This window comes from Triturus cristatus, chromosome 4_1 (assembly GCF_964204655.1).
Source record: "Triturus cristatus chromosome 4_1, aTriCri1.1, whole genome shotgun sequence".
NCBI classification, from domain to species: domain Eukaryota; kingdom Metazoa; phylum Chordata; class Amphibia; order Caudata; family Salamandridae; genus Triturus; species Triturus cristatus.
Window position 1 is genome coordinate 279,985,915 of NC_140585.1, and position 24,370 is coordinate 280,010,284.

A 24,370-nucleotide genomic window follows, 5' to 3' on the forward strand; every position below is an offset into this window, starting at 1 on the left:
CTCAGAGTATACAGGCAGAGTATGACGCTTCCAGTACAAGCAATTGCCAAGATTAAATCCTCTAATATCACTACTGTACTTCTGCGCTAGTAGTGCATAAACACCAACATACGAAGGTTTGTAAATAAAACATCGGTCTTCTCTTAAAAATATCACTTATGGGTGGCTGAACATAAAAACCCTAAAATTACCGTCTGCAAGTGACACTGAACTCTGGCTATCTATAAAAAGCAAAATAAACTCTTACGTTTAGTGACAAAAGGCTGGGACTACAGGCTACCAGTCCATAACTGGGATCCCTTTATTAGTAAAATAATAACTGATCAAACAAGTAATTGGGACCCTACAGACAGAAAAGATGAACAAGTTACTTATCTCTGGTAATAGTCTTTCTGGTGGATACTCTATCTAACCACAAATCCCTCACCTTTTGAATACCACTAGGTGCCAGACTAGATTCAGAGATTTTTCTCAGCCATTCTCTTGCATGCTAGTAGGTGGCATAGGTACACGAGGGCCACAATGTATCTGTCACCTCTGTGCGTCAAAGTCAGTTTCTTTCCGATATCTGATGCAGAGCCTTCAATAATCAGATTATGCCAGTGTGCAGATCTCCAGCTGGAATCTTTTTAATATGGCCCAAGGTAGTCCATTCCACAGTATGCGGAAGAGGGAGGGTCAGCGGTTAGAGCGAGTATCTACCAGAAAGAACACAACTGATGGTAACTACCTTGTTCTGATGGATACTTCTAACTGCAGATTCCTCATCTTGTGAATAGATACCAAAGCAGTAGCTCCCCAGGTGGCGAGTCTGTGGAATGGCTCAGACCAAGAAATACTGCAAGACTGAATGGGCAAAGTGCCCTTCCCGCAGGACCTGGGAATCCAGGCAGTAGCGCTTCATGAACTTGTGAGCTAACACCCACGTTATAATCTGGCACATGCGGATAAACAGGCAGTATGAGCACAAGCGCAGCCACACCAGATTTGGCTCTGATGGAATGAGCCTTGTAGGAAAGTGCCCCTTTTTGCATGGTTACCCCCTAACATTTTGCCAGATACCGGATGCCAACTTGACTGTGTGTATCTGGAATCCTGCTAACCAGGCCCTAGCACCTATGTTCTTTTTCAAAACTGTACCTTTGTATCCACAATTGGCATATCTGGGCCACATGCAAGTCCTTTATAAGAGGTACCCATGGTACCAAGGGCCTTGTGGCCAGAGAAGGCCTCTGAGGACTGCAGCATGTGTAATGTAACCCCAGAGACCTCTCGCCTTAGCGCCCCACCATGCCATTGCAGACTGGGTGCTTTGGTGCAGACTAAACTAAAGAGTCGACATGGCACACACCCCTGTGTGCCATACCCACCTACACTGTCGATGGCACGGGTAAGTCACCACTCTAGCAGGCCTAACAGCCCTAAATGAAAGGTGCACGATACCACAGGTGAGGGCATAGATGCATAGGCACTATGCCCCTACAGTGTCTGTGCCATCCAGTGCAGCGAAGACATTTTGAGTACATGGACTGGGAGTTTGTCACACGAACTCCACAGCTCCATGATGGCTTTACTGAATTCTGGGTAGTGGTGGATTTAATGAAAAATGCACACAGAGGGCAACTTAGAAATGCCCCCTGTAAAACGACCAGCTCTGATGTGGTTCCTGGCTTGATCCCAGCCACCTGCCACCCCCAGACAGGTTTCTATACTCCTGGATAGAGGGCCCTCCGCTCTCTGGGTCCAGGAACAAAGCACATCCTGGGCAGAGGTGTCATGCCTCCTCCCCCAGGATAGGCATGGTCCTCGAAGAAGGAGCTTCAAAGGCCTGGCGCTACGTTAGCTACCCCCAGCCTTTTGCTGCTATCAGCAACTGGCTCCCACAGGTTCTTACCCCCATTTTGGGAGCAAGAACCAGCAGGAAAACCTAGCCAGGTATGGAGTGGTGCCCACCTTTGCCAAACCCACCCCTCAGGTGGGGAGGTGAGGTGAAGTACACCTCAGTCCCAGCTATCTTGTGTATGGGGGGACCCCTCAAATCAGGAAGAGGCTTATGCACCCCTCCCACTAGAGTGCGGCATACTAGGGAGGTGTAGACACCCCAAAGAAGGGACCCATTGGTTCCAACCTGCACACCCATGTAATGCCTCTAAGCCTAGTATTTAGGGGCACCCCTGAACCTTGCCTCTTCAGATTCGATGTGACAAGAAGGAGGAGGACCAAAGAGCCGTGCTGCAGAAGAGGAGGACAATGACAACTGCTTTGGCCCCAGCCTTACCGGCCAGTCTCCTGCTCTGAACCCCTGCGAGCTGAACCCAGCGTGTCCTGAAGCGAGCAGCCTCCAAGAACCCCAGAGACATGCCCTGCCTTCACAAAGAACTCTTATCTCTATTGGGCAACAGATTTGCCCAATACCAACCGATGCCAGGACCCCAGATCCAGCCAGATCTGCGAGTCCTTACCACTCTGCACCAGACAGATATAGCCCATGTCCGATTGGCCGAACACCCCAGTGAGGCCCCCCCTAACGATCCTGACCCGAGTGCCAGTGTTGGACGACCTCCACCGAACTTCTCCTGAACGCCTGCAGCCTCATCCTGAAGGGTCCCCCTACCGCGACCGGAACCGGGGAGAAGAACCTGGCATGAAAGGACACCCCTGCATTCGCATCTCCTGTGACCTGAGGTGCCCAAACGGCGGTGTCCTGGTGTCCAGCAACTCTTCAACTTCACCCTCAAGTCGTTGGTTCCCTTCACCAAGTCTTCTGGCTCCAACCTGCATTCCTTTTCTGTGACTGACTTCCTCTATTGAATTGCACTTCGCTCTTAAAAGTTCCTAAGGCCCCTGCACCCTGCCGCCCCTGCGCTGCTGGTGGTGTTGACTTGGTGCTAGCCTGAGACCCCTTTGCCCTGATCTTAACCCTAGGAGCTTGTTGCTCCTGAGACCGAGTGGCCTGCCAGTCAGCAGTCCCAAATCAAGGTGCCCACAAACCATATTGGCTACCATTGGCCCCCTGCCCTCTGCATCCGGCTGCTCTAGTGCCACTAGTAGTGTCCCCTGAGTGCCATCCTGAACATTGGGGAACCTTCACTCTAACCCCCAATACACCAATTCCAAAACCGTTTTACTCATCTGTAACTTAACTTTGTTTTTTCCCAAAGAACAGAATGGTGGGTTTGCTCTGACAAAATCGTGTGTTGAACTGTCTTGTACAACTGTAAACCACGGAAAGGAGATAGATTCTCTATGTAGCCGATGCACTTGAGGTTGCTATCTGGCCGGGTATCAAGTTGCTGAGAGTTCTGAATTTCAGATCATAATGCCCCCACTCACCTGTTCGGGTGTCATGCTTCATCATAGGGTGCTCCTCATCAGACCAGCACTGCAATGTCTGACGGGCCTCGTGGCTTCTTTAGCGGAGTTCTTCAGATCTGAGGTCACCGTATGTGGTGGGTGCACGTGGGCTAAAAAATAGTGAACTGTTGTGTGTGCAAGGTGACTTAAAATAGGCACCGGACCCCGGAACAATTACATTCAAAATGGGTCTAGGACTAAGTACAAGCAGTGGCGCTACTAGGAGGTCCTAAGGTACCAGGGTAGGTTTATGTGTGCATGGTCAACATGTTTCGTGCCATAGAAGCCCAAGCATCGGGCGGCACTTCATCAGGACCTTAATATACAAAAGAGCCCCCTAAGGGGGTGAGGAACTCCCTAAAAGTCGAGGATGTCCGAATGAAGTGTGACTGATCCAGAGTAAGAAACCAGTGTAAAGTCTCCACCTCAATGGCGGGGTACACTACTTCATAGGCGAAGGGGAGGGACCCGACCACTGTAGGGACCACCAGAGCATAGGATCGGGCAATACCAGCTCACCTAGGCATCTCCCCTCCATCTGCATATTTGAAGCATGACACCCTAACAGGTGTGTGAGGGCATTATGATCTGAAATTCAGATCTCCCAGCGACTTGATTCCCGGCTAGATAGCAACCTCTAGCGCATCAGCTACATAGAGGAACAATCTCCTTTACGTGGATTAAATGTGTACTAGGAGGAGCACAGGAGTAGGACCTCCTTAAATAACTAGCTATTCCATCCCCCCCTTTTGATTTAACGTCTACGAACTGTCTTGTACTGCACAAAAAGTAACCCATTGCTTGCACAAGAATTAAGCTGCTTACAAAGGTCCTGTATGGTGTAAACTGTGTTAGAGGCGTGTTTCATACCAAACTAGACAAGTATTCTGAAAGTAATCCAAAAGTAATCAAAAAGTACTTATCAGCATTTTTTTACTATTTTCTCAACTGCAAAAAGTAATCTGAATGTTCCTGCAATTCCAGTAAACCTGACGATTAAAGATCCTTCCAGGTGTTGTATGACCAGGGAGAGGCCCTGATGACAACTAACTCCAGAATCTCTTAGTACATGACAGACAACCTCATCCTGCCCGGTCTGCTGCAGTACCGCTTGGCGGTGGTGTTGTCTGTATGAACTTTTATCTGTACCCCCATGACAGATGGGAGAAAAGCCGCTAGCGCCCAGAGAATCACCTGCAAATCCAACAGGTAGCTGTGGAGGCAGGTTTCAGCCGGAGACCATAATCCTCTGATCTCCACCTCTCTAAGGTTGCTTCTCCAACCCACCAACAATTGCATTCATCACAATTGTAAGGTCTGGGTGGGGTAGGTAGAGGGGTCTGCTGCCAGTCCAGTTGCGGTCCGGTAACCACCACTGCAGATCTTTCGTAGAATTCTCAGACATCTGGATGAAATTTGGTGCTGAGCCCAGAAACTTCAGATCCCACTGCAGAGTCCATATATGCCTCCTAGCGTGGTCCAATAGCAGGATGCAGTAGGCACTGAAGCCTCCGAGCCGCTCTCACTGAGACTCCGGTCAAGGGAGGAAACATTGGGATCATAGCTCAAATGTCCTGGACTTATTGAGGCAGAGAGAAGGGTTGAAACAGCAACGTGTGTATGATGGCTCAAATGAAGGGGAGCTTCTGTGAAAGAGTCAAATGTGACTTCGGAACATGGATGGTAAATCCCAAGGATGTCAATAGGTCACCTACAATCTGGTGGTGGTTCAAAACTATTTGAGGCACGCCTGCCTTCCGCAACCAGTCATTAAGGTATGGAAGACTGGCATACCCAACCTAAGGCAACTGCCACTAGAACTTTTCTGAACACCCAAGAGACATTGGTGAGGCCAATGGGGAGCAGAGATAACTAGTGCTCGTGACCTACCTGAAACCACAGGTAACATCTGTGGGATTGCAGGATAGGGTTGTGGACATAGTCATACAGCAAATGTAAGGGGGAGGAAGGGTTTGGTAGTAAATTGCCCCTGGGAGCCTGAACGCTATTGCCTAGTGACAGGAAGGCAAGATCCGGGCTTTGCACAAGTGGGTATCTGTGAGGTCTTCGTTGAATAGGAGTGGTCTGAAGAGGTCTGCCCTGGCTCTAGAACCTCAGTAATACTTTTGTTTTAACCTCCACTAAGAGAAGCAGGATGTCAAGAACTTCTGACATCCTTCTAATGACCATGGCAAAAGAGGCAGACCCCACACCCCCCAAAGAAGGGCCAGATGGAGAATTTAGTCCAATATCTGGGAAGGCGTTAATACCACTGGCCTCCAGGAGGTCCAGAAAAAGATTTTCATCTTCATATACAAGCGAGTCTTGTAAGAAAGTGCCTTCTTTTTTGCATGGTTGCCCCCACTTTTAGCCAAACTGTTGATGTACTTTGACTGAGTGTGCCCTGGGTTCCTGCCAGCCAGGTACCCAGTGCCTATGTTCTATGCCTAAACTGCATTGATACCAAAACCAGTTGGCACTCTTTGGCCACATGTTAGTCCCTTGTAAATGGTACCATAGGTACCAAGGGCACTGTGGTCCGGGAAGGCCTGCAGCACTTATTGTGCAACACTTAGAGGCCCTATCTATCTCTCTCTCTCTCGCTCTCTCTCCAGGCTGCGTGTTTTGATTCAGATCAAAGTGAAGAATCGACATGGCCATGCCTACAACCCACTGCCCTGGCATAGGTCAGCCACCCCTCTAGCTGGGTGCACTATACCAATGGTGAGGGAACAGGTGCATGAGCCAAGTATCCCTACTATGTCTAGTCCAATTCTTAGACATTGTAAGTGCAGTAATGCTATTAAGAGCATATGGTGCAGGGACTTTGTCATTACGAACTTCACAGCACCATAATGGCTTTACTGAAAACTGGGAAGTTTTGTATCAAACGTCTTAGCAAATTAATCCCACACTGATGCCAGTGAGGTATTTAATGAACAAGGCTCTTAGCGGGCATCTTAGTGATGCCCCCTGAAAAATGACCGGCCCTTGTGGGTTCCCTGACTGGTAGACACCAGCCTGCCACCACGAGACACGTTTCTGGGATCGGATCCTTTGCTCCCTGAGCCCAGAAACAAAGCCTCTCCTGGGTGGAGGTGGTCACACCTCCCCCAGGCCAGGAAGAGCCATCTGTGGCAGGGGAGCTTCAAAGACTTGCCGCCTTTTTAACGTGACCACCAGCTTCTCCTGCTATCAGGAGCAGGCCCCCTTCCTGTTTCCCCTACTTCTCAGCAGGAAGACAGGCGGGAAAGATTAGCACAGCCCAGAAGGTGTGCCCACCTCTGCCAACCCCACCCCTCTGGGTTGGGGGGGGGGAAGGTGAAGCCCACTCTTCAGTGCCCTCCATCTTGCAGATAGCTGCCATTATTCAATCAGGGTTAGGGATTGTGCCCACTCCCCACATGGGGTGAGCACACCAAGTGTGTACTCACCCTAAGGTCAGTAGCCTATTGGCTACTGACCTCGCCACCCCTAAAATGCCCCTAAATACAGTATTAAGGGGACAGCCCTGAACCAAGAAGACAGATTCCCACAACCTACGAATAAGGACGAAAGAGGATGCCCAGCAGAGGAGACTGCAGAGAGAACAGACTGCCTTCAACAAAGACCAGATCTCCTGTGAACAGCAGCTCTGTTCAAAAGAAACAGCCAAGAAAGACTCAGAGCCTGCTTAGGACAAAGACACCCGACACCTGGAACCACCACTGCACCAGACGCCTGCGGCCAGAGTCCGAGTGGCCCACTGGTCCCAGTGAGGTCCCCCAGCACTCCAGAACCCGAGTCCACCGTGGGTTGACCCCTCCAGGACCCCCCCTATGTCGCCTGCAGCCTCTGCACAGAGACCCTCCCCAACAGCAAGTGGCCCGGTAATGTGAAATCCGATCTCAAAAGACACTCCTGTCTCCAGCCGCCCTGGAGAAGAGAGCCCGAAATGCACCTACGTCCCCGAGCCCCCCAACTTACCTGCCCAGCTGTCAGTTCCTCCTGGAAGTCTTCCTGGACCGAGCCTGTAGCCAAAATCCAAAACCGGCAACTCACCATTGAAAACAGGGCACACGACGCCAAAACAGCACCCTGCACCAAGTTGCCCCTGCGCCACTGCGGGTGCACCTTATGTGCTTCCTAAGCCTAACATCAGGAACTTTGCTCCTACAACCATATGGCCTGCTTGTGAGCAGCCACCAACCGGAGGTCCGCTATCCCCCATTAGATATCATTGGGCCTCAGCACTCTGCACCCGGCCGCCCTAGTGCAGCTGATGGTGCTTTGAGAGTACATTCTCAACCCTGGGGGAACCCTGATTCTAACCCCAGAATACTAACTCCCACAAATATCTACTTACCTGTAAACCGATAACTCCATATCCTTTGATAGGATTGCATTGAAAATTGTGTGGAGTTGGTTTGTATGGAAACTTGAAAAACTGCAAATGTACTAAAAGTGAATTACTTACCTTTAATCTAGGGAATGTCTCAGTGTGATATCTAGGCATAGCACACTGATTAGCAAAAGTAATCTAAAAAGTAACATGCACAGTAATCTGTAAAGTAACAAAAAAAAAAAACTTTCGAACTGCATTTGAACCTGCATTCAACTGTAAATCATTGCATAACATTTTGCAAAGCATTTATTTCGCTTAGCTGCACCAGGGTTGGCTTAGTTCTAGAAATAAAATAACTCAACAAATTGGTCTGAGTTCAGTCTTTGAGTGTGTGACACCATTTCTTGCCTGAGTGTGAACAACAAATGCTTAACACTAACCTCTGATAAAGCCTTACTGCTCACCCACACTACCACAAATAGAGAAACAGGCGCTATCTACTTTTACCTCTGCCTACATTTGGGGTTCCACTGGACTTTGTGCACACTATACCTCATTTTGGTATAGTATATACAGAGTCCGCTTCCTACACCCCTGAAAAACGACCTAACTCGAGTGTCCTGGCTGACTGGCTGCTCGCCAGCTGGCACCACCAGACATGTTTCTAGACCCCTGGGTTGAGAGCCTGCTGCTCTCAGGGGCCTGAAACAATGCGCAACCTGGGACTAGGTTCCAAGCCTCCTCATCCAGGATGGGCACGGTCCACGAAGGGGAAGCTTCAAAGCTTGCCGCCTTTGTGAGCTACCCCAGGCCTTTGCTGCTTCCAGCTACTGGCCCCCACCGGTTCTGACCCCCACTTGGGGTGGGAGAATCGGCGGAAAAACTAAGTGAGGAAGGGAGGAATGCCCACACACCTGCCAACCCCACCCCTCAGGTGGGGGAGGCGAGGTGAAGCACAACTCTGTCCCCGCCATCTTGCAGGATGGAGGGACCCAACCAACCAGAGTGAGGCATATGCCCCCTCCCACTGAAGGATGGCATAATAGGGGTGTACCCACCCCAAGGAAGGGACCTATTAGTCCCGACCTTTACTTACCTGTAGTGCCCCTAAACCTAGTATTTAGGGGCAACCCCGAACCTTGCCTCCTCATACAAAAACAGACCGGAAGAAGAGAAGAAGAAGGACTGAAGAAGCCGTGCTGAATTAAGAAGAGGAGGATGCCAACTGACTTGGTCCCAAGTCCTACCAGCCTTTCCGCACCTCGAACCTGCTCCAACAAAATCCTGGTGTGTCCTGCAGCCAGCAGCCCTCAAGAACCCGAAGGACTCGCCCTGCCATCCAAAACCAAGACTTCGTCTCCCATGAGCACCGGATTTGTTCACCCGGACTCTTGCTCCGGCCAAATCCGCGAGTCTGCACCACTCTGCACCCGATGCCAACGGCCCGAGTTAGAGTGCCCCAACACCACGAGGAGGTCTCCCCAGAGATCTGGTGATCTCGGACCTGCCTCGACTCTCCAATTGACACCTGCAGTTCCTTTCTGGAGGATCCCCCCTGACCGCAACTAAAGCTGGTAAGAAAACCCGAAGCTTAAAGACACCCCTGCACCCGACGTCCCATGGCATTGGGTGGCCCCAACCGATGGTGTCCCAGCATCCTCAGGCATCCCAACTTACCTCTCCAACCGGTGGTCACCTCCAGAAGATTTTCGTCCCCGAGCCTGCAGTCTCTGTTGCAACCGGAGAATCCCCATTGAAAACAACAAGGCACACTACGTCAAAGCAGCACCCTACACCCAGCCGCCCCTGCGGGTGTACTTTGGGTGCTAACTCGGATCCCCCTTTGCCCTGAGCCAAACACCAGGAGCTTTGCTCCCACAATCTTGTGCCCTGCTCGTGAGCAGCCACTAACCGGAGGTCCCTATCCCCATTTGATAACACGGAGCCTCAGCATTCTGCACCCGGCCGCCTTAATGCCGCTGAGGGTGCTTTGAGGGTGCATCCTTGAGCCTTGGGGAACGCTGGTTCTAACCCCAGAAAACCATCTCCCAAACCCAAGTATTTACCTTGAAACCGATAACCTAATTTCCTCACATAGGACTGCATTGACTGCTTTCTTGTGTGGAGCTGGTTTTGTACGAGAACTTGAAAAACTGCAAATATCTAAAAACTGCTTTACTTACCTTTTCTCTAGCAAATGTCCTAGTATGATATCTAGGCATATCACACAGAGTAGAAAAAGTAATCCATAAAGTAATCTGAAAAGTAATCAAAAGTAATTATGAATAATTTCCACTGTATTCAAAGTATTTACAAACCTGTAACAGTCATTTTCATTCAGCTTGCTTGTTTTGGTCAACATGCCTTGAAAAAGTATCCTTTACCCTTACCTTTGCCAGGCTTGCTTGGTTATAAAAAATAAATATAACTTATTATTTTTATACAAACAAATTGGTCTGAGTTCAGTCTTTGAGTGTGTGACATAATTTCTTGCCTGAGTGAGTACAACGAATGATTAACACAACCTTCTGATAAAGCCTTACTGCTCGCCACACTACCACAAATAGAGAGTAAGGTGATATCTACTTTTACCTCTGCCTACCGTTGGGGTTCTACTGGACTCTGTGCACACTATACCTTATTTTGGTATGGAATACACAGCGCCAGCTTCCTACAATTCTTCATCGCCAACATCACGTGACTTCGGGTCAGAGTGGAAGGGTCTGTGGCAGTGAAAGTGTATCAGAATCAGAATGCGACTGTGGGAGAGGTCGAGTTGAGCACGACTTTGATGAAGGTAGCGATGAATTCGCTTCAGAGTCGGCAAGTGTGAGGAAGTGCCCTCTTTCTGCATGGTTGCACCCACTTTTTGCTGAATTGCTAATGTGCTTTGACTGAGTTGCCCTGGGCTCCTGCTAATCAGGTACAGAGGGCCTATGTTCTTTCCCTAAAACTGCATTGAAGCCTAAACCAAATTGGCATCTCTGGCCACAGGTCAGCCCCTGGTAATGGTACCACACGTACCCAGGGCACTGTGACCAGAGAAGGCCCCTAAGGGCTGCAGCACATATTGTACCACCCTTAGAGGTCCTGTACCCTGACATTCACACACTGCCTTTGCAGGCTGCGGGTCTTGGTGCAGAACAAAGTGAAGAGTCGACAGTGAAAACATCCCTGTGTGCCATGCCTACAACCCACTGCCCTGGCATAGATCAGTCACTCCTCTAACTGGGTGCACTATACCAGTGGTGAGGGTACAGGTGCATGAGCCCTGTACCCCTACAGTGTCCAAGTCCATTCTTAGACATTGTAAGTGCAGTGCTGCCATTAAGAGTATATGGGGCTGGGAGTTTGTCATTACGAACTCCACAGCACCATAATGGCTACACTGAAAACTGAGAAGTTTGGTATCAAACGTCTCAGCTCATTAAACCCACACTGATGCCAGTGTAGGATTTAATCAAAAATGCACACAGAGGGCATCTTAGAGCTGCCCCCTGAAACCTAACCTACCAGCAGTGTCCAGGCTGAGTGGCTGCTTTCAGCTGCCACCATCAGACATGTTTCTGGACCCCTGGGTCGAGAGCCTGCTGCTCTCTGCGGCCTGAAACAATGCACATCCTGGGACGAGGTGCCAAGCCTCCTTCCCCAGGATGGGCAGGGTTCACGAAGGGGAAGCTTCAAAGGCTTTCCGCCTTTGTGAGCTTACCCAGGCCACTTGCTGCTCTCAGTAAGTGGTCTCCACTGGTTCTGACCTCCACTTTGGGCAGGAAAACCACAAGTGAGGAAGAGAGGTGTGCCCACCTCTGCCAACTCCACCCCTCAGGTGGGGGGAGGCGAGGTGAAGCACAACTCTCAGTCCACGCCATCTTGAAGATGGGGGGGGGGGGACTCAGCCAACTAGGGACAGGCTCATGCCCCCCTCCCACTGGAGGGTGGAATAATAGGGGGTGTACCCACCCCAGGGAAGGGACTCATTGGTCCCTGCCTTTTACCTACCTGTAATGCCCCTAAATCTAGTATTTAGGGGCACCCCTGAACCTTGCTTCCTCAGACAAGAACTTGCAAGAAGAAGACACAGTATAATAATAACAACAATAATAATAATATTAATAATAAGGCATTTATTAAGCGCGCAGCTACCCCAACAGGGTGTCCCGGCGCTATAACAGACAGAGAGCGGGGCAAAGCAAGATCAGTGACTAATCCTGGCGGCTGAATAGCCAGATCTTGAGAGACTGAATCAGGCGCAAATGAAGGGGAAGTTTGTTCCAACATTGAGTGGCGCCCACCTCGAATGATTTCCCTCCTGATCTGGCTTTTTGAAACCTGGGGGTGACAAGCAGATGTTTAGTGTTGGACCATAAGGATCTGGAATAAGGACGAAGTCTCCTCCTAAGGTAGGCCAGCCCTAGACCTTTGCCTGCCCGAAAAGCTAGTGTCAGAGCCTTAAACTCAATTCGCTTGGCAATGGGTAGCCAGTGTAGTTGTCGTAGAAAGGGGGAGATGTGTTGTCTGAGCGGAACGCCGCACACTAAAAGGGCCGCAGCATTTTGTACCGTCTGGAGCCTGCGGAGCAAGCCTAAAGAAAGACCCAGATATAATCCATTTGCGTAGTCCAGGTGTGAAGTTATCAGAGCATGGACCACAGTTTTTCGAGTAGCGTTAGGCAGATAGTTAATAAATTTTCTGATAGTTTTGATTTTGCCAAAGCAGGCAGCAGAAACTGTTTGAACCTGCACAGCAAGGGATAGATGTCTGTCCCATCTAACGCCCAAATTCATAACCGAGTCCTTGGGAAGAGGGGCAGTGCCTAGTTTCTCAGGCCACCACAAATTAGAGGAAAGAGGAGAAGGTTGGTTAAAAAATAAGATCTCGGTCTTATCTGCATTGAGTTTCAAGAAATTGCAGTCCATCCAGCCCGCAATATTCTTAAGACACACTTTAAGGGGATCAAAGGTGGCGGCAGATACATCATTAAAGGTGAACAGCAGCTGAGTGTCATCAGCATATGATGCAATTTTGATCCCAGTTTGAGATCATCTCAGCCAGCGGGGTTAAATAAACATTCAAAAGAAGCGGGCTCAGGGCTGAGCCCTGGGGCACACCCCATTTAAGAGGTTTAACAGGAGACATAAAGGGATGGGTCCGGACCTGTTGTTTGCGGTCGGAGAGGAAAGATGTTAACCAGGTCAATACTGTGCCCTAAACTCCTATGGACTTTAGACTATTCAGGAGGATGGGATGGGAGACGGTGTCAAATGCTGCAGACAGGTCTAACAGCACTAACACCGCCTTAGAGCCTCCATCTACCACCCAGCGTATCGAGTCCGCCATTTCAATAAGGGCTGATTCCGTACTATATTTGGAACGAAACCCGGATTGAGAGTCATGGAGAAGGCCCTTTGTCTCAATGAAACCGACCAATTGCTGATAAACTAGCTTCTCAGAAGACCTTCACAAGAGCGGGTAATAGAGAGATGGGTCTATAGTTACAGGAGGCTTCAGGATCTGCGTTGGCTTTTTTTAGGATGGGCAGGAGAAGAGCATGTTTCCAAGCTGCCGGGTAAATGCCCAGTCTAAGCGATAGATTCCAAATGGAGTTTAGGTGCGGGTTGAGGTATCCCGCAAGGGCGTTATATTGTTTAGCTGGCCAAGGGTCAGTTTGGGAACCAGATTTGCACTTCTGCAGTTCCAGGAGTGAGGCTACCTCCAAAATTTCCGCGAACTCTGAGAGGACGGAACTAGAATCTTGCACCAGAACATGGTCCTCAGAAGTCTGGGGATCTATCTGTGGATCAGGAAAGGAGGCATAGATCAACGCAATTTTATCCTCAAAGAACTCAGAGTTTGTCGCATAAGCTCTGTGGGGTGTAGGGGGGGGGGGGGAGTGCGAGTAAGAGCCAATGGATCAGTGAAGGATTTAACAATTTTAATTTTAAAAATCTCCCTGGAGCCACATGACACCACCTAATGGCACCTGGTGTATTTACAAGCTGAGGACTCTGCAGTTATAAGAGTGGACTTTTCTGCAATAGGAGCACCCCTTCTAAGCATGATAAAGTGATATCTTAATTGCTTTGGTCCCATCTCTGGGAGCACCCACAAACCTTACAAAGGAGGAGACAGATTTTATTTTTCTTTCTTCCTTGGAACAAAATTACCGTCACTTCAAGGACAATTTATTTTTTGTGGTTCCGATGCACGGCCGCTCAAAAACACTGCACATTCTAGCAGAAACTTAAATTTCACAGATGTTATCTCTTCTAGTAATTGTGAAAGAATAGGTGCATTCACACTCACCACTGATATACTTCCCAGAGGGACTGGTTCTGGATACGTTCAATACTCAGGATGACAGGCTTTGTCAGGGTACGCTGAAATAAAGTCTGCACTTTCTTGTATTCTTCTGAAGAATCTGCCAAACGGACTAGCTGCAAAACAAAGAGGGCGATTTGCACAGCTCCATTAATGAAAAACAACCATTAAAGCAAGATCATGGCTATAAACCCCAGCTACTGCATTGTATGGTCTGGATTACATAGAAATGACACCATATTAGGTTACATATGGAAAAGATTTATTCCTGTCTGTCAGTGTATACATTAAAGAGAGATCTGCAGCTGATGGGAGGGTATATCTAGATATGGATATCATTTCATTAAAAACCGAAAATAAAATGTGGTAGTTTCATCTGTAATCTGTCCCAATGACCTGAATCAAAGCTGGATTACTTGATATCACTCAATCTCAGAGTTTCAATGCCAAAGTTATGTCCATTTAAGCTCCCCAGGAGTACTTTAAGATTTTTCTTTTCACAAAAATAACATAAGTAATTTATGCTATGACGTAGTCCAAGCTATAACATGTGGTCTTATTTTGTCCAGCTCTAAAAGTTGTTTGTATTTGCATGGAATTTATTTATTATTGAAAAAGTGAACTGCAGAGGAACGAATAGTTTCTTACCTGTCGGTGTAGTTTTGCAGCTTGAAGATCTTTCTGGATTCACTATGCTGTGCATTATTCCGCGATCTGGTGGTTGGGTCCGGATTCGTAGTCTTCCTTTTTTGTTTTTGTAGCCCAGGTGGGCGTCGACGTCCCACCATTTGGTGTACCTCTCGTGACGTCGTCGTGCTTCCTGCGAAAGTCCCACCTTGGTGCGCCATCTTCTGGTTCTTTTTCCCCTCTTTCTCTGTATTTTTTTATTTTTTTTTTTAACCCTAGGCGTTCTAGTAATTTCCATTTCAATATTTCTCTCAGTATCTCCTTGTTCTTTTTATTGTTTGTCCTTCCAACTTCTTCTCCTGCCTCATCTTTCTGGCGGAGGTGGGTGGGTTCGCTAGTGAATCCAGAAAGATCTTCAAGCTGCAAAACTACACCGACAGGTAAGAAACTATTCGTTTTGCAGCGTGAATCTTTCTGGATTCACTATGCTGTGCCTAGATTTTGTAGCGGTTTGTTATCTTTGTGGCGGCTGGGTGGAAGATGAGCGTTGGTCGTTGAATATATGTTGAAGCACCTTTTGTCCTACTTGTGCTTCCTTGTTCATCTGTATGTCCACGCAGTAGTGCTTAGTGAACGTGTGCACTGAAGCCCAAGTTGCCGCCAGGCATATGTCTTGAATGGGCGTGTTTGCCAGAAAGGCAATTGTTGCCCCTTTTTACCTTGTGGAGTGTGCTTGTGCCCCCTCCGATAGTTCTTGTCCTGTCTGATTGTGGCAGAATTGTATCGTTCGTGCGATCCATCTTACGATGGTGCCCTTAGTCACTGGTCTACCCAGGAAGCTGGTTGCGAATGACAACAAAAACTGCTTTGTTTTCCTGTGCTCCTTTGTTCTTTCGATGTAGTGCATCACCGCCCTTCTAGCGTCTAGAGTGTGTAGTGCCCTTTCAGCACCTGTTGTTGGGTTTTGAAAGAAACTTGGTATTTGAATTGTCAGGTTCATATGGAATGTGGACACCACCTTTGGCATGAAGTGTGGGTCCGTCCTCATGAAGACTCTGTCCTTGTGTATTTGGATGTAGGGCTCCTGTAGTGTTAGCGCTTGCAGTTCGCTTACTCTACGTAGCGAGGTTATTGCCACCAGAAAGGCTGTTTTCATTGTCAGCATTTGTAGAGAGGCCTTGTGTATGGGCTCAAAGGGCGCCTTCATAAGTTCTGTAAGGACTACGTTGAGGTTCCATGCTGGTGGCGGCATTCTTTTAGGTGGCGCTAATCTTTTTGCCCCTTCGAGGAATCTCTTTACTACCTGAGAGGTAAAGAAACTTTCCCCTGTCTCACCTCGTGTGTAAGCTACGATCGCCGCTAGGTGGACTCTTAGCGACGACGAGCATAGATTAGCCTTTAGTAGGTGTGTGAGGTATCTAAGCCCCGTTGATTCCCTGGTCATTTTATTTTGCATCTTATTTCTGCTGCACCATATTGTAAACCTTTTCCATTTATCCCCATAGCATTTCCGTGTTGTTGGCCTCCTTGCCTCCCGTAGCACTCGCATAGTGCTTTGAGGTAGCTTAAGGTGTGCGAACTCTAAGTCCTCAGGAGCCAAGCCACTAGGCTGAGGCTCTCTGGCTCTGGGTGTAGAACCTCTCCGTTCTGCATGGTGAGTAAGTCTTTTATTCTTGCGAATTTGTGTGGGGGCCCCTGCGCCATTTCCACTATTTGCGAGTACCATGTCTGTCTTGCCCACTGTGGTGCCACTAGGATCAGCATCATGTTGCTGGTCCTGCATTTGTTGAGTACCCTGTGTATCAGTGGTATTGGTGGAAAAGCGTAGGCAAATGTTTTTGACCAGCTTATCCATAGGGCATTCCCCTAGGATTGTTTTTCTGGTTGTCTGGATGCGAAGTTTTGGCATTTTGCATTCTGGTGTGTTGCAAATAGATCTATTGTTGGTGTTCCCCACCTTCTGAATAGTTTTTGCGTTTCCTGCCCATTGAGCTCCCACTCGTGGGATGCTGAAGTCTGCCTGCTGAGCCAGTCTGCTTCCACATTGTCCTTTCCAGATCTCCTGGGCCAGGTTGGAAAGGGGAAATGATTGGGTTCCTCCCTGCTTGTTGATGTAGAACATTGCTGTGGTGTTGTCCGTTTGTATCAACAGTTTCTGATTGTACAGCTTCCTCTGGAAGGCCTTCAGGGCTAGCAGTACGGTTTTCAATTCCAGGTAGTTGATGTGTTTGACCGCATCCGCTGGAGTCCACAGACCCCTCACTCTGAGCTTGCTCATGTGTGCTCCCCATCCTATCTGGGATGCGTCTGTGGTGATGGTCACAGTTGGGCTTGGAGGTGTCAAGGGCTTCCCTATAGTTATGTTGTCCCTGTTCCATCATGTTATCTCTTCTTGAACAGAGGGCGTTACAACCACTAGATCCTCCCAACTTCCGTTTGCTTGTGACCATTGCTGTTGCAGCCATTCTTGGAATGGTCTCATGTGTAGGCGTACATTGGGGACTAGGTGAATGCATGACGCCATCATACCCATGATCTTGCTCGGTGTTCTCACTGTCAGAGCTCGCCCCTTCTGGTAGAGACGCGTCTCCTTCAGCAGGGCTATTGTTCTCCTGTCGCTGGGCATGACCGTTTTGTCTATGGTGTTGATCTGCGCCCCCAGGAAGATCTTCACCTGTTCTGGTTCCATTGATGACTTCCCCCAGTGTATCGAGAACCCCAGGTTTGTTAGTGTTCTTGTCACCCGCTCTGCGTGTTCCTCGCACTTGTCGCGAGTACTTGCTTTGATTAGCCAGTTGTCTAGGTAAGGATACACATGAATCCCTTCCCTCCGTAGGTACGCTGCTACTGCTGCAAGGCATTTTGTGAAACCCTTGGGGCGGACTTTAGACCGAATGCCAGGGTTGTGAATTGGTAATGATCCTGGTTGATGTTGAACCTTAACAGGTTTTTGTGGCGCCTGTTCATCGGGATGTGCAGGTAGGCATCTTTGAGATCCACGGTGGACATGAAGTCTCCGCGTCGTATTTGAGGTAGCACTTCTTGTAGCGATGTCATTTTGAATTTTTGCGTCTTTATGAATTTGTTTAGGAATCGTAGATCCAGGATGGGTCTTAGTGTTTCGTCCATCTTTGGGACCAGGAAGTAGTTTAAGTACACTCCCTTGTTCCTTTCTCTGCATGGCACTGGTTCTATGGCCTCCTTTTGGAGTAGTTGTAGCGTCTCTTCTCTGAGTTGAGCAAGCTCTTGACCAGAGCGTTGTCTTCTCTTTGGTTTCTTGTTTGGAGGTCTTTTTTCCAACTCTATGCAGTATCCGTACTGTATGACGTGGAGTATCCATTTGTCGGAGGTTATTTTTTGCCATTGTTGAAGGTAAAGTCCCAGTCTTCCGCCTACTGGTGTTGCATGCTCGTAGGCGTTTGGTTTGTGTACCCCCCCTTACTGTGCTTACTTTGTGCTTCACCCCTTGGGGTATACTGAGGGTGAGCATTTTCTTCCATGCGAAGTCACTTTGATGAGGGTTGGTCTCCCCCTCTTCTTCTCTGGCCACGTCCGTTTCCCCTACCGCGAAAGGACTGGCCTCGAGGCTGGTACTGCCAGTTTTGCTTCTGCTGTCCCTGCTGGCCGTGACTTTCACACTGCTGTCCTTGCTGGAATGTCTGGTGTGACGTTCCCGGCTGGTTTCCTCCCCTTCCGTAGGGTCTCCGAGCTGGGGTGCCTCTTCTCATCTCTCTGAATTGCAGGGCCCCCATGGACCTTGCCGTCTCATTTTCTTTCTTCAGTTGGGTGAGTTTTTCGTCCACCGGAGCACCGAACAGCGTCTCACCGTTGAAAGGGGTGTTCAGTATGTTGTTATGGACCTCTTGCTTGAATCTTGAAATTCTGAGCCAGGCCTGCCTCCTTTCAGTGATTCCTATAGCCATCAGCCTGCTCGATGTCTCTGCCCCGTCCAATGCTGTCTTAATGCATGAGTTTGCAATATTCTTCCCTTCCTCCACCAGATGGGAAGCTCTCTGCTGGTATTGTTCGGGGAGGTGTTTGATTAGGTCTCCCATCTCGTCCCAGTGCTGGTACTGGTGCCTGTTCAGTAGGGCATTGGAGTTCGCCATGCGCCAGTGCATTTCCGCATTTCTCTCAACCTTTCTCCCGGTGAGGTACATCCTTCTGCTCCCCTTGTCGGGAGGCGGCCCTGAGGTTGCCGGTACATTGTCCCTTTTCCTGGCCGTGAACGCAATGATGGAGTCAGCTGTGACTGATCCTTTGATATATGGCGGGTCCTGTGAGGAGTGCTTGTATTTCTTCTCTGTTCTGGGAGTGATGGATCTGCAAGTTCCTGGGTCCTTGAACGCCTCCTTCCCTTGGTTCATTACGCTTTGGAGCATGGGGAGGAACTGGCTCCTAGTCTGGATGGGGAGCAGTGTTTTGAGTAGAAAATCTGCTTTCGGCTTCTCCTCGTCCAAGTTCACGCCAAAAGCTGCTGCAGCGCTCTTGACGACCATGTTGTATGCCCCAATGTCGTCTGACGGCGAAGGCCTCGAAGGATAGGTCTCCACGGGCTCTTCGGGAGTTTCGGCGTCGATGTCCTGCCATTCTAGCTCATGTGTCGTCGACGGCGCCAAGCCGTAGATCGACTGCTGCTCCTCTTCCTCATCTTCTCCCTCATAGTAGGGGTCTTCTTCCTCTTCTTCAGGATCTCTCGACTGCTCTTCGGCGTCAAACTCTTCCTGTTCTTCGATCTCGACGACATCCGTCGACGGTTTCGTTGGGATTTTGAATTTTTTCATTTTCTCATCGAACTCCTTCTTCCTCTGAAGGATGCTCTCCATCTCCGCCTCGAGCCTTCTCTTTTTCTTCTCCATTTCGGAGGCATGTTCGGCGTCGAGCGCTGGTCTTTTCGACGGAGCTTGCGTCGACGCGGCCTTGTCCTTTGTCGCCGAACGCCCCACCTCGTGGGCCTGCTTCGGCGAACTCGGTTTCTCGGCGGCCTTCGGCACCTGGGAGTCCTTCTTGAAGGATCCGCTGGGCCTTTCGTCCTTGGATCCACTCGCGGTCGTCAAAATTTTCGGCGCCGGTGCTCCTTTCGAGGACTTTGACTCTGTTTTTCGAGAGTCACTCTCAGATTTTCGGGGCCCTTTCGGGGGTTTCGTACTCGACGTGTCTCCTACCTTGTCAGGCGTTTTCTTATCGGTCTCTGCGACCGTGAACACCTCAGGTCCCTCGGCGAGGTTGTCTTCATCGTCGGTGAAGAGGCCCAGTTCGGACAGCGACGGGGCCTTACCCTTGCCTTCCATGTTGAAGTTGGCTCTCCTCTGCCTTTCTCTCACCCGGAGTGTCTTCGGCGTGAAGGCGGAACAGTCGTTGCAGTCCTTGCTCTCGTGGTTGATCGGCAGGCAAAGGTTGCAGACCGGATGTTGGTCCTTCTGCGCGTATTTGTGGTGGCAGTTACGGCAGAATTTAAAGGGTGTCTTGTCCATTGCGCTCAGAGTCTCTGAGTGCGCATATTCCGATAGGCGTCGAAGATTTCAAGGATCTCCTCCTTCTTCGTCGTCCCGGCTGTATGCTCTTCCTCTCTGTAGTCTTCTATAAATTCTCCTTCGATGAAACTCGTGTATTTTTCTTCTTCCTTCATTAAAACTCTGGAGCTTCTCTATGACGATCCAGACCCAACGGCAGAAAAAAGAATCTGAAGATGGCGCACCAAGGTGGGACTTCCGCAGGAAGCACGACGACGTCACGAGAGGTACACCAAATGGTGGGACGTCGACGCCCACCTGGGCTACAAAAAACCCCCCCAAAAAAACAACAAAAAAACTAAAGAAAGACTACGAATCCGGACCCAACCACCAGATCGCGGAATAATGCACAGCATAGTGAATCCAGAAAAATTCACGCTGCAAAAGCACTAAGACTCACGTTTCTTCTGCAATGAATGTTTCTTTAACTAAGTAGAGTATTCTATAAACATTTTTAGATGTTAATAGATTTTAGTTTGTTTGAATAGCAAAGTGAATAAAATTGAAAATTCTTAATTTCTTTTCAAAACCTTTTTTCAAAACTATAAATAAACAAATCTGAATCTGAGAATCACACAAAAGAACATTTTCACAATAACATTGTTTTATATTCTTGCAGGATATCTTTTACACACAAACATGAAAATAACTATCCCTTCACGGGTGATCTTGGAAGGCTTTTTGTTTGCTGATTTGTTGGCATCATGAGGTGGTCATCATGCTCTATTGTGTTGAAGACCACATCGGAGAGCAACAGTGCTAATTACAAGATGGCACAAGAGTATTTTGGAAGTGTCCAGGCTGGGCATGGTTAAAAGCATAAATGCTTTTAAAAGAAGGCATTATGCAATTGATTTTAAAGTGAAACTTAGGATTCTACAAGTTTCGTTTAGACCATGGAGTGGAAGGTAAGACTGTCATCAGGTGTAGATTCGAAGAGCTAGTACCCAAATTCTTAAATTTAAACCAAGCCTACAAAGGGTCAACCTATGATGCATGTTCGATTAGTCTACTCATTGAGTCATTTTTTAAAGATCAAAATACAGGGAACCTTAAGGTCTTTCTTTAATGGTTTGAACGTATAACATCAGAACCCCTGATAATAAGACAGACCTGAAGTTCTCTATAGCAAACAGAAGGCTTAATAATATTTCAACCTGCTTCTAAACATCAATCATGATAAAAACCATGTAGGAAATTCACAAGTCCTGACACCAAAACCAGTGACAGCCTTTTCAGACATTTGTCTTTGTAGGTCCTCCAAATGGTGTCTGCCATTAAGAAACAGGGATTTAGCCACAAGAAAATGTATATTCAAATGCATTAGGGAAAACAAAGATGGGTTCCTTCTAAAAATGAAACTTGAGGTTGCACATCTAATAGACAAGAAAGGTAGTGCATTAGGTGCCTGGCCAACGTGGAAGCTACAAAGATGAGGTTGAGCGAGGTCTGTTTTCACCTATGGACCACACTGAAGAAGCGGAAAACCGTAGGCAAATATCCCTAATCAGTTCGCCCATAGCGCATTGCCGATGGACTGTAGGTGCGGTAACCTGGAGGTGAATCGTTGGCATTTGGCTTTTCTGTGGTTGCGAAAAGATCTAACTCAGGGAACCCCCAAAGTTGGAAGTACAGTAATAGAACTTGGGGATTGAGTTCCCACTCTAGCACTTGTTGCTGCATCCTGCTGAGCAGGTCTCCGAACTCTTTGCCCAATTCGGAAGGTACTCTGCTAGTAGGACAACCCTTGGGTGGATTGCCCAATGCCAAATGCTCTGTGCCAGCTTGGAGAGCTGGGAAGAGCGCGTGCACTCCTGTTTCCCAAAGTAATACATGGCAAGCATATTGTCTGTTCTGATCAGGACTGTTTTGTGAAGTATGTGGCAGCAAAAAGCTTTTAGGGCAAATTGGAGTATCAGTAGTTTAAGTTGGTTGATATGGAAAGACTGCTGAAGGGGCATGCCCAAGCCCGTGAGGGAGGTGTCAGTGGCAATGGTCAGCCGCGGGATTGGGTCTAGTAAGGGCCAACCTGCACCAGGTTGTTGCTGTACCACCACTGCAGAGTGCTATGGGTGCTGGCCAATCAACACTAGATCCTCACATAGACCCCCCGCGTGTGACCACTGAGCACTTAGGCACTACTGGTGCGGATGCATGTATAATTATGCGGACAGAAATACAGGGGTCAGGAATACTAGCAGCACCTGGTGTGGCACAACTATTTATTTATTTATTTATTTATTTATTTTCGAGATTTTTATTGCGCGAACAAATACCCGAAGGTGTCTCGGCGCATGTGACAGAATGAGAGACTGAGCCGCAGGATTACTGATTAAACAGCCATGTCTTTAAGAGCCTGCGAAAACTTATGTTCAGTTTTTCGGGTAGGGGCTCATATTAGTAGGCGCGTCTGACAGCGAAGAATGTAGCATGCAGAGTCCGGCAGCCAACTGGGGACCCTGCAAGTGCAGGGCAGGGCCTCGGAGGACGAGGCGGCCTGCTCTCCGAGCTCCAGGCCCAGGTCTCAGGCATGGAGGAGCTATTGGAGGGGAGCTGCTTAGCCCGGAGGACTGGGGGCTCCAGATTTGCATCACCTGCAGGAGGACCGGAATCTCTAGGGATATGTGAGGCGCAAGGGGTGCACGTGCACCACTTGCAGGAAGAGCCACAGACCCCAAATGACGCAAGGGCAGTCTATTGTGTGCAAGTTGAGGCACATACTCCAGTCGATGTACATCAGAGGGGTGGATCCACTGTGGGTACCGAAAACAACCAGCAGATGCCAGGGGGCAAGCGGGGCCTGCACCATCTGTAATACATGCAGGAAGTGGGGCGACAGCAGCTGCGTGCCGATGGCTCAGAGGGCCTCTGTACCACCCTACAGGGCCATATCATCCACATTAAAGACTCGCTAGCTGCCCCAGTGGGTGTCTTGACCTGGTATCGGTTAATGGGGGCATGCTGTGAAGAGCCACATTGCTCTCTGGCTGTGATGGAGCTGTCCATCTCTTCAAGACGCGAGCATGCCCAAGCACTTGTACTTGTCCTGCTGTAGTCTCAGACAACCTAAACCGTTTTTAGGCCTGGCTTGACAGAGCTGATACCAGACAGAATGTGATCAGTTAAAGAAGGGCTTTAAGTGTTACTACCAGGTGAGGGGCTTTGGCACAGCCCATATGTTGGCAGCTGGCGTACATGTTTTGATTATGAGGAATTTGACCTCATCCACAAAAAATGCTTGCCCTCCAAGCAGCTGTGATCATTGGGTTTTTGTATGCAGCTGTTTTTAGATAAGTGATAATTTACAGGGTTTTATTTTTTACTCTGGCAGCAGCACAGATGGGAGGTAGGCAATCATTAACTTAAGACTTCAGAGTGCAGTTGTGTGTTTAAGAGCCCAGTGATACACTAGTGTAAAATGATTTTTTTGTCTGCCTTCACAGTTCAAAGGGTGCTTAACCTAATGTGATCAACAAAAAAGAGCCTTCAGAGTCATACTGAGACAGGGGTTTAGGCTCTATCCACATATTGATACCTCTGCAGCCCTCGAAAAATCATAACCTCCAGGTATGGTACCTTAAAGAATCCATTTGACTTGTCATGCACATGAACCATAAACTGGTCTCATTATGTCATCCTATGCAAATATTTTATTTTGCAAAGCCACCTTTTTCTTTTTTTATCAAATAAGAGAGCACATTCCAATTTGTGAGTTCAGCGTTCCTGCTGTACAAAAAAATTCTATTTGGTTTGATTGAATAGACTAACCTAACCGTAAGCTCCGTGCATAATAAGAATCTAGGAGGGGCTGAACCACTAGATTGGAAGGGGTTAGTTACCCTGTTCCAATGATGGCTGGGATGCTGCTTTGAGGAAGGGTCTGCTTTTCCCAGCTCTGAAAGCAACTCACTCAGCCCTCCCTCACTCATAGCACACTGCGCCTCAGTCAAAGCAGGAGTCCCTCTATCCCTTTTGCCAGCAGGAGTCCCTCTATCCCTTTTGCCAGCAGGAGTCCCTCTATCTCTTTTGCCAGCAGGAGTCCCTCTATCCCTTTTGCTAGTGAGAGTCCCTCTATCACTTTTGCCAGCAGGAGTCCCTCTATCCCTTTTGCTAGTGAGAGTCCCTCTATCACTTTTGTTAGAAGGAGTCACTGTCTCACCCTTTGCTAGCAGGAGTCCTGTTCTCCCCTTTGCTAGCAGGAGTCCTGTTATCCCCTTTGCTAGCAGGAGTCCCA

The 24,370-nt window shown here is 48.6% G+C and overlaps 1 protein-coding gene across 1 annotated transcript in view; it reads right to left on the bottom strand.

Annotated features, from left to right (window-relative positions):
* The window catches only part of LOC146854269 (protein mono-ADP-ribosyltransferase PARP12-like), a 490,642-nt gene that overhangs the window by 77,659 nt on the left and 388,613 nt on the right, over positions 1-24,370 (bottom strand). Inside the window, exon 10 of the mRNA XM_085652052.1 lies at positions 13,982-14,112. Within this exon, the coding sequence (XP_085508178.1) occupies positions 13,982-14,112 (131 nt within the window). The remainder of the gene's footprint in view (positions 1-13,981; positions 14,113-24,370) is intronic.